Here is a 14,118-nt window from a genome sequence, read left to right as displayed (position 1 = left end):
AACTCAGTTACGCCTATAAGGGTATATACGGACGATAGTATTGTCGAAAAATTGGCCTCAGCCATAACCTCAAATATTGAATCGCTGGTGGCCTCACCAGTGATGCTAGGTGCTTTTAAGAATCAGTATTTGCTTGTTTTGAACTCATAATATTTCTGAATTGTTTAAAATGTTTAACTATCAACAGCTAAATGTTTGAATTTATTACGGGTCGTCTCTAAATGGATGAAGATAAGCCATCCTTCGCAAATGAATTTTCAAGGTTGATTCAAAACATCTGAAATAATTTTCATGTACTGCTTGGTAGATTAAACAAGAGTTGTTTCCAACTTCTAAACGAATGCAAAATCATTCACAGGTACAAACAAGTAAATTAATGAATGCCCCGTCTATGTTGACTTTAAAAATAATCGCCTACATGATCTGATTATTTGAAACATATCCACATTAATCGCTACATCATTTAAGTGTGCGATACAGACAGTTATTATTTCGTTCAGATAAATGATGTGTTGAATTTCACATTCGAATAGAAATCTACGGGAAAGTTGCAAATTCTCGGTACTCATGAAAAGATTTTTCAATAACAATGCAATTAAAAAAATAAAATCATTATCCAAATGTCAATGAACTTGGCACCCTTGAACACCCAAATAAAATCAAAACACGAACACAGCTGTTCGCTTTTCCACAGGGCGAATTTGTCGATATTAGTACCGGGAAATCGCGTTTATCGTGCGCCCTTCTCAAAAATCGATTCTGTTCTCCCATGGTTTGAGGTTAGGGCTGAGGCCTCCTGCCAAAGTGGTGTTCGTGTAGAACTGTCAATATATCCTTATTGGCCCTACACGAAAAAAAAAACTAACCCCATTTTGAATTTGCGTAACTTAACGTTCCAACGAAAATGCATCAACAGGAAGTTTCGCCCAGTTAAATTTTATAAATTTTTTGAAAGTTTTAATTCATTTTTAGATCAAACCGAGTTTATTAGTAAAAATGCAACCGCTTACATCCGGAATCACTGTTAACTCGATTTGTTTATATTTGTCAGTTTTGCCTTTTTCAGATGTTACGCTAGAATTTATTCTGATAAAGCTTGTTCTAACTAGAATTTTTTTTTTATCAAATGGGAGGTATCTAGTTTAATTTTTTCCATAGAATTAAATAGAGAGACCCATTGCACGTGTCAGAGAATGGAGTAGAATAAGGTGGGGTTAAAGTACGTTTTGAGATTATCACAAACCGAGAACAGAAAAATTCAAAACTCTTGCATGGATTGATAACTATTTGAAGCACCTCCATCCAGACATTTTTTTCGTTTGGGTTGAAAATAGTCCGAAAAATTAGGTAAAGTTAGTTTTTAGCAAAAATAATGTAAAATCTGAAGAAACGGCAAACCTGTTTAAACGAACAAAATTCATTTGTTCAATTAAAGTGTTAAAGTGTTTGTTTAGTTATTTTTTCATCACTATCGTACGCCGAGGAAAAAATGTCATTGATGTGTTTCTGCTTTACACAATAAACTGTGTATCATAAGAAATCTTGAAAAGACAAAAGAACGAACCGCAAATGAGGCAAAAGTTCGAATGATATACAGGGTCCACTGAAGTAAATCTTAACGGAAAGTGTTTAATTTCTTTAAAAATGCACTGAGAACATCAGCACATATTTAAGCTTCTACTAACACCTGTTCGGGCGAAAAATTGCACAAACATGGACGTAATTCGTTATTTTGTGAAATATGGACAATTGCTGAAGAGCTCCGAACTCGCGCAGCTTGTATAAAATTTGTATAAAAAGCGAATACAGGAGCTGATGCTTTAAGCAAAGATAAAACATGATTTTTGACTCAACCTCATGCGGAATTTTGTTTTATTTTCACATCATTCGAACTTTTACCCCATGGGGTGAGGTAAAAGTACGTTTCGATATCAGTTTGGAATTTTCACTACTGATATCCAATCCGTAATTCGTAATTTAAAAAAAAAGAGGTTAAAGTCTAAGGAATCAAATGCTGTTCTGATTTCTTTTTCCAAAAACAACTGCAAAATTTTCTTAAAATCTGATTTTAAAAAAGTCGCACTTTTATTCCACCCTACTCTAATGGCTGTTTCACTATCAATTCCCCAACAGTTTTCAAATATTTCAAAAAATGCCTGTTTGGAATTGAGAGTTTCAAACCAAATCAGACTTATATTGCGCGATTTTTTCCGAAGATCGAATGAAAGCTCTTTGAGTCACCACATGCATCGGATAATGGAGTTATTACTGAATTACATGAAAAATGTAAAGAAATTCAGAATAAAACCAGTCAATACTCCATTTTCCGATTGGTTCGGTAGTTCGAACAATCTTCATTCGATTTTTAAGGAATAATCACGCAAGACAAGTCTCACTAGGTTTTAAATTTTTTAGTATGAACATGAATTTTCTGAATTAATAGAAAACTGTAGGAGAATTTAGGGTAGAAATAGCCATAACTCCTTTTACGATGTGTGCGGTGGATCAAATAGCTTTGATTCAATTTCTCGAAAAAAAAAATTACTTATGAAAATTCGCATTTGGTTCATAATTTTTAATTCCGAACATGTCTTTTCAGAAATATTCTGAAATATTCTGAAACCAATCAGAAATATTAAAAAAAAAATGATGGGGAGTTGGGGGGAAAACAGTCATAACTACTTCAATACGTTCGGCGACTCAAATATCCTTTATTCGATTCGATAATATCAGCTATAACTCCATTTTCGGAACGTGTGGTGGCTCTAACAAAATTAATTCGATTCGTCGAGAAAAATCACACAAAATGGTCTATTTTCATTCAACATTTTTTGGTTTTAACAAGTTTTTTTTTGCATTGTTTCAAAAACATAGGGAAATCCGAGGTTTGTATCCTCGTGCGGTGTAAACTATGTCCAACCGATTTTGCCGACATTTCCACCTAAGTGAAGTATATTTTCATAGATTTGGTCCGTGTAGGAGTGCGTGTACGTACATGAGTTGCACAGCGCAAATTTCACGGAATTGAAGGCTAGAAACTGATCCAACCCATACGCTCTTTCATCAGACTTTTTTGTTCGAAGTAAAAGCACGGCATTTGCCTAGATTGCTCTATTTCTGGTAGGATATTCTTTGCGTGAAGCAGCTTCAAAGCTTCCATTTCCAGGAAAAACAATAACAATTTATCAACCTTCCATGTACTTCCGATTGATCGTCTGTCAATAGCAGTACAATAAACCTGTTGAAATGAGCAAACATTAACTTGGTAGCGGTTTTCGTCGAGAACTTTACCTTTCTGTAAAAAACGAACCCTTCCTTTGTTCGTCTTTCCCTTCCAACCGCTTCATTCATCATGGAAAAACAAGTAACCAGTAACATAAGTTTGTACGCACCACGCTAAAGAAATTCCGAAACAGTAGCGTAAAATTCAAACAGAAGTTTATTGATCCAGTATTCTGCCCAATCTATGAAGGTGTAGTAGGTTTCACTTCAATCGAAACACCCACCCATCGTCAGGGAAAGCAGGAAAAGAAGCGGTTTCGATGAGCTGGCAATATCCTTGTTCCGTTTGGAATCTGCCTTTCGACTTTTATTGCTTTTTGCTGGAACAGCTGCTAGACAGGCACTAGAGTTTTGCCGAAATGGCTGGTATCTATAGCTATTGCGCGTGGTCCTTACTGGTTACCTTCGGACCATGAATGGATGAGAGTTCGACTGATCTGACTAACAGTTTCAATTCGAAAAGACAGGGATTCTTTCATTTTAATTCACATTGAAATAAAGTCAAATTCCAGTCAATTACTGCCAAGTTGAAAGAATAAGGGCTGAACTACAGAATTCAAATAATTAAGATCTTTCCTTTAAAATTGAAAAACCTTACCAATGTTTTTTTTATGGATAAAGTCAAAAAATGAGATATTGAAGAGAACTTGGATTATGGATATTTTTCAAACGTTCTTCAAATGTGAAAATGGTTGAAAAACAACCGTTTTTGGAAAAAGGACCGAAATTCTTTCTTTTGATTTTTGCGTGAATAATTTCGTATTTTGAAAAGTATTAAAATTAATAATTTGTCATTGTTGTTTTATTTAATTAAAACGATATAGAATTATAATTAACAACCCAGCAAACATTTAAGAGGGTATATCGCAGGATTTCATGTTAGCTAGGCATCTTTTAACAGAATATTATTTTCTTTTTCCATTGATATTTCACAACTTCAGTTGAGGTATGATCACGTATGATGCTGCAGACTCTCACGGCAGGGGGATCCTACAACTTGACAGGAATAATTTCTAATCCGGTTCTCTTGGAGGCTACTGGTTACTTGCTCGGCTTTGTAATAAAAACATACTTCTTGAGCAGTCAAAGTGATTCGGAAAATATTAAAATTGAATTTCAATCCACCATTTCCCGATGGTCTATTTCCGGATCTTGTTTCAGATCGTCCCAGTAACTCCGGAAGTTGAAATCGCATGTCTAGATGTTTTGAAAGAACCTGTTAAAATGGAAACAATTTGTATTTAAATGAATGAAACAGTTTAAAATAAATTTTGTGAAATTTATATTATCCCGCTTTTTTTATCGCCAAAATTTTCTGAAGATTTCCAATAGTATATGAAAAAACTCACCTTTTCCTCAGCTTTTCTTTTTCAAACTGGGTTCCCATATCCGGATCTTCCTTGTTCCTATCGATTGGTTTATTCGGCACATTTTTCCACTGCAATCCAACGATCACGGCGCATTTCTAATTATCGAATTGCAAGAGGATAACGTAGCATTGTTTTGACGAAAATTACCTGACCCGAATGAAAAACGAAAATGTTAGTCCATCATTGAAATTTAAACCATTATTTTGTGTTTCCACAAAAACTTTTTAACATGCTTGAAATTTAACATTTCATTCTGGTTCAAAAATACCAATTTATGACGTTTTTGAAAAAAAAAAAAACCATAGAAGGTTAAAAGAAACTCGAAAATGGCTATAAAAATACAAGCGTGCAGTCCCTTGAGTGCCTATTTGACATTTCTGACCAAAACCAATATATCTCTCTTGTTTCTTAGCCAATTTTTACAAAAGTTATAGTTTTAGAAACTTCGCAACGTACCTCAAATATGTTTCTCAGACATTATTCACATACAACACTTCAGTTTTCCGTTATTCAAAGACGGAATGCTACGGAAAAAAATCTATACATCAGTTACGGAGTGTTGAAAAAATTTCACTTAATGTCCAAGAAAGCTGAAGTCAGAATTTATACTCTGCATATGGAGATAAATATTTTTTTAATATTTTTTTAAGATCATGACCACAAAAAAAGTAAAAAGTGATTCTTACATCGATTAACCCATTCGAGACCGATTGCACACCGTGTGTGCAATGGAATTTTTGTGCCTTTGTCAGAACAATCTTTCATTGTGAGTTTACTATTGCTCGAAAAAATAATATTCTTATACCAATGGAATCCTCAGATGTTAGGCAAAATGTATTGGGAAATGGTTTTGATGAAAATCAAACGACATAAAAGTTATCTAACAGTAAAGTACAATGAGTTCGAATGTCGTGAAAAGGCCTCAGTCTCGAATGGGTTAATTGAAGGCCCAAAAAAAGACTCTGTGCCGTGCGAACGTTGGGTGGAGGTGAGGATGAATTAGGGGTTAAGCCTTCCTGCTCTCTTAGGGAAGTTTATTAAGTTATTGCTCATTATCATTTTCTAAATTCTCAAAAATAAGTGGTGGATTTTGTTTCAGCTTCACTTTTAACATTGTTGATTCAAAGTTGAAATGAAAAACTCTTTTCTTACTTACTATCTTCTTCTTCTTCTTCTTTTTCTTCTTCTTCTTCTTTTTCTTCTTTTTCTTCTTTTTCTTCTTCTTCTTCTTCTTCTATTTTTCTTTTTCTTTCTTGGAGCTTTTCTGCTCCAGGATATTGGGCCAGTGACAATGATTATATACACAAGGAGAAGTTCTGGATTTTTTCATTTGAAGCTTTTTTATATTTTGAAATACTACTCAATTTTTTTTCTTCATTTAAGGACCTTTTTTTGACATTCAGGTCCACTTCTCAAATTGATTATGACATTTTCAATTCGTTTTTTTTTATCAACTTCAAGTTTTAATTAGTTTTGTATCATCATTACCTTATGAATTGACAGTTTCTTTAAACAATCTTTTTGGAAGCATAGGTTGAATTGGAAAGACAATAGTTATATGCTTTTTAAAATTTTAACTGAGCAATTAATGAAAACAAAAAATGTTCAAAGTTTTCAATTGAGTTCGACTATACATGTTTTCCCAACCAAAAAATTAAGAATCTCTACTTCTCAGGCCCGTGTGAAGGATCTTTCCATGGTGGTGGGATGGAAGGGGGTTGTGGAAGGGGTTCGTTATTTAAATTTTGCTAAAAATGATAACAATACAAAAAAAAACACAATTAAAAAGGAAATTAATTTCTAACATCATTTTCTTACTCATTATTATCACACAATCTCAAAAAACAAAAAAACATTTACTGGTAAAATAAATCAAAATTCTGATAACAAATCACAATGAAAATTTCAAATCAATAATATTTTTGATAAGTCATTGATAACTTATGATATTGTTTTTTTAAAACAATTTCGAAGCAGTCTAGTTTTCAAATTTGAAATGAGTAATTCCAAAACACAGATTTAAAAAAAATCTGGATTCTAAAATTAATGTCAAATCAGGTAAAAAAAATAACCATAAAAAATTGTTGGAAAAAAAATGATATTTATTATTCAACTTAATTTATATTTGTTTTCTTCATTTTCAACTGAAGGGTTGAATAAAAAAAAGCTCCACTATAGTGTTTTGAATTAAAAAAAAAATAATCGCGTTTTGAAACGTAAATTTTTGATGAGGAAACAAAATTGAAGGTTGATATTTTTGGAACACAAAAATTCAAGATTGAAAAATATAGACAAACTTATCAAAATATTTCTAAAAATTAAAATAGCTTGACTTTAAAATTCGAAAATTTATTGAAAATTGAAAAAAACTGTACCATAAAATTCGGTAAATTCATTCGATGATTAAAACAAAGCATGAAGATAAAAAATTATTTTTTAACCTTTAAGAAGATTTTTTTTTTTCAATTAACACGTCTCACCATTATAAAAATTTATTTATAGAATTCAATTGAAAACCTAAAGTAACCGCTAATTTTCGTAAATTTTCGCGTCCTGAACTCGAATCTTTTGTCAAATTTTAATTATCACATTTATTTTTGGAGTTCTGAAATGTGTCAGTTTCAAGTGAAATCAATATTTGATAACTGATTAACTATCAAACCCACGTTTAAGAAGAAATTTGATCCCGATGTCGTTTATTATACTTCATTCAATTAAGGAATAATAGTTTAACTATGATGATTCAACAGTTTTTAAAAATTTGGATATATCATTACAAGTATTTTTGACACTCTATAACTTTTTTGCCGAACTCAAGATTACTTGAAGTCTGAAGGAAAGTTGAAAATGGACTCAAAATTTTTATTTAGAAATGTTATGTTTTTGTTAACAAATTTTGTTCAAAAAGTGCAGAACTTCTTTAAATAATTTTCCCCTATTTTGAAAAGTTATTTCAATAGCTAAATTTGATATCAAAAATTGCATATTTAGATTCAGGGCATTGAAATTAGTCAAAATTACGTGTTCAATGTAAATTTTGTGGCCTTGTGTAAAAACCTCAAAACCAAATGTGTTGATGAGTATTTAGAAAAACAAGAATCACATAATGAAATTGCGACTGAAATTAGTTTCTTGAACAATATTTCATATCTGCTTTAGTTTTTGATGACCTAAGTGATTTTTAAACCAAAATTGTATAATAAGGTAGAGGATATTAGATATTAGATTTTTTATTTGCTTATTCTGTTGACCATCGTATCTCCTTGCTTAATTTATTTTGAAGTTGAAATGGTTCGTTTCAAACTCTGTTCTTGTTTATTTACACTTCTAAATAAAACCCCATTCTAAAGACAAGGTAGGGTATTTGTATGTCAAATTTAGAGTTTCAAAAAAAAAAAAGATTTATTGAATTTCAACTCAAAATTTACAAATAAAAGTTAGTTTCAATTTGTATAGTTTTGTAAAATGAACTCTCTAAGGTGATTTAAGAGTAAATCTCGCCGGAGGCGAGCCAAATTTCTGTCATGCTTGTTTTCCGGTACTACTGTGAAAATTTTACTTGGAAAAAATCTTCATGGGAGGGGTTTAAAATTTAATCGCTTCTGGCGAAATTTAATCCCATATCACTTTAAGGTCAACGGTTTGGGTTCAAGGCAGTTAATTTTACGACAAACAGTAGATTGAAAAATCGTAACAATTATTTAAGGTAAATTTTGAATAGCAGTAACTAACTAAACTATCTTACTAAAGTATTCAAATCTAATCTTGATTGTCGAAATCCCTACCTCGTCCGTAGTAGGCGTTTTTCATAGGAAGTTTACTTAGCTTTAGAATTCAAAACCAAACATTTTAACTTTACAATAGATTTGTGTAATCCCCCACCCCAAAAATCATTTGGATAAATAAAAAATATCGAAATTTGAAAAATATAAATCAAATATTTTCAGGAGATGAGTACATATACGTAAAATGTTCTTCAAAAACCAATTTCAGTCGCTCAGTCAGATTTATTATTTATGTTTTTTTTGTTTTTCTTATTGCTTACATGAACATTTTAAAAGGTTTCATAAATTTTGAACTTAAAATTTTTAAAATTGCATGATATTTTAATGTAGAAATATTTCCTTCTAAAATGTTAAACACTAATATTTTTGATTTATTCTAATCCGTTCCAGATTTTTTACCCATTAGAGTTTTGGGAGTGTCAATTTGAAACACCTTCTTGAACCGCTTTACCTACCTCCCTTGTTTCTCACCTGATTTGTACAAAATTTAAAGTGATGTAACTTAAATAAAATTCTCAGACAAAATTAAGCTAAAACAATTAAGTATTTCGTTTTCTAACGTCTTAGAAAAAAAAAAACATCGAAAAAACATGGTTTAGGAAAAAGTTTTTTGATTAGCTGCTGCTTAAAGTGCTTAAAAAAATAGCACTTTCTTAAAAAGTTGAAGTTTATGCGCACAAGTATACATATATTTTTAAAAAAATTTGTTAAAAGATCATAACTACACAAAAATTGTGGGTGTAAAAACCGTAGTATTCGATCAATGAATGATGTTATTTATCGATTTTCTTAATATCGAAATGAAGAGTTGATCACCGTAAATTTATTTTATGAAATTATTTTATCGGCTAAATCGGTGAAATTTTATATTCTTTGAGAAAGAATATTTTAAGAATTGAAAGAATATAGACGGACAGAAGATTGGAATAAGGTGAAAGATGTTGAAAATGAGCGGAAGGGTAATTTTAATTTGAAAAACTTTTCATCACATTTCATCGTTTTGTTCCTCAAAATGCCGTCCAAGGAAGAAGAGCAGTGTATCAAAATTTTGCTCGCGCATCGCGAAAATCCGAGCTACTCGCACGCAAAGCTGGCCAAATTACTAAAAGTTGCCAAATCAACCGTTACAAATGTAATTAAAGTGTTTGGGGAACGTTTGTCGACAGCCAGTAAGTCTGGATCGGGAGGAAATCGAAAACCGGAAGCCGCTGAGACGACAAAAAGAGTTACCGGTAGTTTCAAGCGAAACCCTAACCTCTCTCCGAGATGCCGCAAATAAGCTGGGTGTATCGTCTACAACCGTGCACCGAGCCAAAAAACGAACCGGAGAATCGCGAAGAAATATCTGGTTTGCCAAGTCATCTGTCTTGTGGCATGAAAAGCAGCATTTTCATAGCTTTCGGGGCTGTCAACCAAGAAATTTACGTGAAAGAGTGTTTGAATAAACGTCTGCTACCTTTCCTGAAGAAACACGGCTGTTCCGTAGTGTTTTGGCCGGATTTGGCATCTTGCCATTACGGTAAAAAGGCCATGGAGTGGTACGCCGCCATCAACGTGCAGGTGGTTCCCAAGGACAAGAACCCTCCCAACACGCCAGAGCTCCGCCCAATTGAGAAATACTGGGCTATCGTCAAGCGAAACCTAAAGAACACCAAAAAACTGCTTAGGACGAGCAGCAGTTCAAGGCAAACTGGCTTTCTGTGGCGAAGAAGGTGGACAAGGTGGCTGTACAAAATCTGATGGCAGGGTTAACGTAAGGCCCGGCAATTCGGATTTGGAAAAGCGGAAGCCTAACTGAATATTTTTCCTGCATTTTATACTAATTAAACTTGAAAAAGAAATTTAATTTGATTTTTTAAATAAACGATTTCATCGATTTACACGCGTTTCCGCTTGACAAAATTTTGACCGTATCACCCTTTAGCTCCTCATTTGATATCCAGTTGCCAGGCTACCAAGCGCGGATGATATTCCGCAGGCAGCGGTTTACGAATACTTGCAGTGTTCGCGTCGTTACCGCATATGTGCACCAAGTTTCGCACCCGTACAGCAATACGGATTTTGCGATTGATTTGAAGATTCGAATTTTCGTTCGTAGAGAGATCTGCCGTGAGCGCCAGATGTTCCAAAGACTCTCAAACGCAAATCGGGCTTTTCTTATTCGGGTTTCGATGTATTTCTTGGTACCACCAACAGGCGTAATCTGGCTACCAAGATACTGGAAGCACTCAACTTTCTCTACCTGTTGCCTAGCTATTATGAGCCTGTGTTGATCTCCATCGACTTGGTCTTTCCGACATTGACTTTGAGACCTGCTGCCTTGGAGCTTTCGGTGAGGTCGTCTTTGGGCAAGCAAAACAATATCTTCAGCCAGGTCAAGGTCGTTCAGTTACTTCATTATCGAAAGACTCCACGGCAATCCCCGGTTCGATGCACAGTCGATCGATCAAGTCTGAATCTCATCCATTACGATTAGAAAAAGTAGCGGTGATAGAATACATCCTTGTCTTACTCCAGTAGTTACCGGGATTGGATCGAACAAGATACCGTCGTCCAAGACCTAAATGAAAGTGCCTCGTACTGTGCTTCGATGAGATGGACTAGTTTCTCTGGGAATCCTGGTCATCTTAAAGTCGACCAGATGTTTCACTTTTTCGGAATCAACGAATACTAGCTAAGCGGAAAATAGTCCTGAATTTCGTTGATTTTTCCAGTATGATTCGTAGCATTGTAATGTGGTCCACATATGATCGTCCGGATCGGAATCCAGCTTTTTGCCGTCGAAGTGTAGCGTCGATTTTCTCCTGGATCCTGTTTAGAATCACTTTGCAGAGTACTTTGAGGGTTGTACAGATCAACGTTATGCCTCGCCAGTTGACCGCACTCTGTCAGGTCTATTTTCTTCGGGACCTTTACGAGGATACCCTGCATCCAGTCGGCCGGGAATGTTGCAGTATCCCAGATGTCAGCGAAAAGATGATGCAACATTTGTGCTGACAAGGCCGGGTCGGCTTTCACCATTCCAACAATCGATCCCAGGTGCTTTGTCGAGTTTCATGTCTTTGAATGCCGCTTCTATTTCAGCCAGCGAGGGCGCTTCATAGTTGACGCCATTAATACCACTTCCTGTTGGCGCTTCGAGCTGCGGGTTCTGTTGGACATCGCTATTCATGACTCGGAAGCGTTGTTCGAAGTGCTCAGTCCATCGTATGAGCTGATCTGTTTGATCGATCAATAACTAACCTACACGGTCTTTTAGCGGCATTCTTTCATTAGTCCTTGAACCACTGAGGCGACGAGAAATGTCATAAAGTAATCGGATATCTCCCTCTTCGGCTAGGAAGTTTGTCCAGGCTTTCTTGTCTCGTCTACTCGCCCGTTTAATTGCCTTTTCCAGCTCCGCATATCGTAAGCGGACGGCTGCTTTGGATGACCCGGTACATGCCTGCTCAATTCCGACTTTCGCCTTTCTCCGTTCATGGACCATTCTCCAAGTTTCATCCGACATGCATTCACTTTTTCTTCCACAAACTTTACCGAGAGTACCATTGCTCGTCGTGATAAAGGCATTCTAGATTCACACCACTGTTCCTGACTGTTCCGTCTGTCGGCAGCTCCGAGGCTAGGGATTCAAGCTGAATCTTTGCCGTATTTTTTTTCAATTTTAAGTCATGTAAATATCCACAGTATTCGAGAGGATAAATTTTTTTTCAAATATACGGAGTCTCTAGATCCTATGTAACATAACTGAAATAAACTTCAGCTAAATTTATGGTTAAATTCAAAAGACTATGGTTTGTTTTGTTTCTCAGGACTAAAACAGCTCAAACTATGTACGTTGTTAATAAAACTTTGTATTGTGATTTAAATTTCACTAATGAAACAAAATAATAAACCAATATTGTTTTTTATGTCATATCCCTTGGGTTATTTTTTTAGTAGTTAAACCAATGATTTTTTTTTGTATTATTTGCATGGATGAATAGCATGATCGATGTTATGGTACAAATGTATGGTAGCCTTCTCTTACTCAACACTGCTGAAAAACAAACCCAAACACAATTATTAATCAACTTTTGTTTTGATCATCATATTTTTGTTCGTCGTTTCCCCAATAAATGTAGCACATTGAATGTCATTGTCTGAAGTATTATAATTTTCCAACTTCATTATATTGTTTGCCCTTTGCTGATAAATCCTTTGAAAAAAACTCTAGCTATCATCAGTAAGCATTCTAAACTTTCTTCTTTTTTTCTTGGCCTCCAAACACTGTAACACTAAACAAAACACTGCAAAAATCATAATACCGCAAACAAAAACAAAAACAAAACCTCTCTCAACTTACCCACCTGCCTTTGAAACGCCTTGAAAACACCAAAACCTTGGACAATAACCAAACTCTTTTACCCCAACGAAGCGCGCAAAACTAAAACTAACACTGAACCGCTTCCAGAAACGCTTCTGCGAACAACTACCAGCACAATAGCGACAACTACCCTGATCGGGATGCTTCAGGCGGCACCGGAAAACCTGATTAAAAAGGGTAAGAAGAAAACCTTCATCCCGTGTATGGTTTTTTCTTGCTTTTCGGTTCTGTTCTGTTCAAAATTATCAGCTTTATCGTTTCTTGTGTCATAGTTTGCTTTCGCTTAATTTTCCTTGACTTTATTGCCATTTCTTGATTTGTATGCGAACTTTGTTTTAAATTAAATGACTGTAATCTGATTACAGAGTTTTAAATAAAACTTCGTTCTCGAATCGTGTCTGCCGAGAATCAGATCTTTGCAAAGGGAATTCAAAAGCACTACAGGACGCAGAATTTATTCACCGAATAAAAAATACAACTTTTCATTCAGTGAACCGAGAACAAAACACTTAACAAAACGGACAGTGTAATAACATTAATGAAAATGAAAGTCCGTTTTCGCCGTTTCTCTGTGTGGGTGCTGTTTTCCATTCCAGAGCTTATTCTAGGGCTTTTGCATAGCAGTTATTTTTTACCCATTGATATTTATAGTACCCATTGTTTGCGTTTTCAGTGCTTTTTTTCATCATTTGGATTCAGGTTTAACTGGAGAACCTGGAGATTTTAATTTGCAATCCTGGTTTTTTTCTCTTCTCTGTATTTTTTTCACCAGTTGAGTATTTTTCCGACAATGGACAGGCGTCGGGAGCCAGTTCTTCAGCACAATTTTTCATTAAGATTTCATTTCTAAATTCATGCCCTCGCTTGTGTTGAACAGTTCATTGAAAAGCAGATGAAATTTACAATTTTATGAATTATCACGAAATGAAATGTACAAAAAAAAAAAAAAAAAATTTAATTATTCATGCATAAAAAAAAGTTGCAAAACACATCATAACAAGATAAAAAAGTTGCGGTTGAATTTTCCACTATCGAGATTCATAGCTTCTGAAAACCTCATAGCATAAGCGATAAGAGCCAAGAAATTTTTGGGGCGTTTCCAATTATCGAAACAAAAAATGGAATACAACCGACCCGATCCCGATTGCGAATCATTTCGTTTCCCACATTTTTCACTGGATCTCTTCTGTTTGATTTTCCTTTGCAGATGCAGATGGAGAAACCACAGAAAGTGTTGTTTTTGGTCAGGGTATGAATAGCATGTTGTTTTGATTTGTTTTTTTTTTTATATTTCTTAGCGAGGTTATTTTTTCAG

General features: G+C 34.5%; 1 protein-coding gene across 4 annotated transcripts in view; it reads left to right on the top strand.

The window, feature by feature from the left end:
• Positions 1 to 14,118, top strand: part of LOC129749632 (uncharacterized) — a 566,714-nt gene that overhangs the window by 534,149 nt on the left and 18,447 nt on the right. The window contains exon 6 of one of the 4 annotated variants that reach the window (XM_055744665.1): positions 14,011 to 14,052. The exons of 1 other annotated variant lie outside the window; for it this stretch is intronic. In XM_055744665.1, the coding sequence (XP_055600640.1) occupies positions 14,011 to 14,052 (42 nt within the window). Of the gene's footprint in view, positions 1 to 12,854; positions 12,981 to 14,010; positions 14,053 to 14,118 lie in introns of all 4 variants that reach the window. 2 more of the 4 variants (XM_055744664.1, XM_055744663.1) reach the window with 2 other exon arrangements.

Source organism: Uranotaenia lowii, chromosome 2, assembly GCF_029784155.1.
Source record: "Uranotaenia lowii strain MFRU-FL chromosome 2, ASM2978415v1, whole genome shotgun sequence".
Classification (NCBI taxonomy): domain Eukaryota; kingdom Metazoa; phylum Arthropoda; class Insecta; order Diptera; family Culicidae; genus Uranotaenia; species Uranotaenia lowii.
This window is presented reverse-complemented; position numbering and strand designations above follow the sequence as displayed.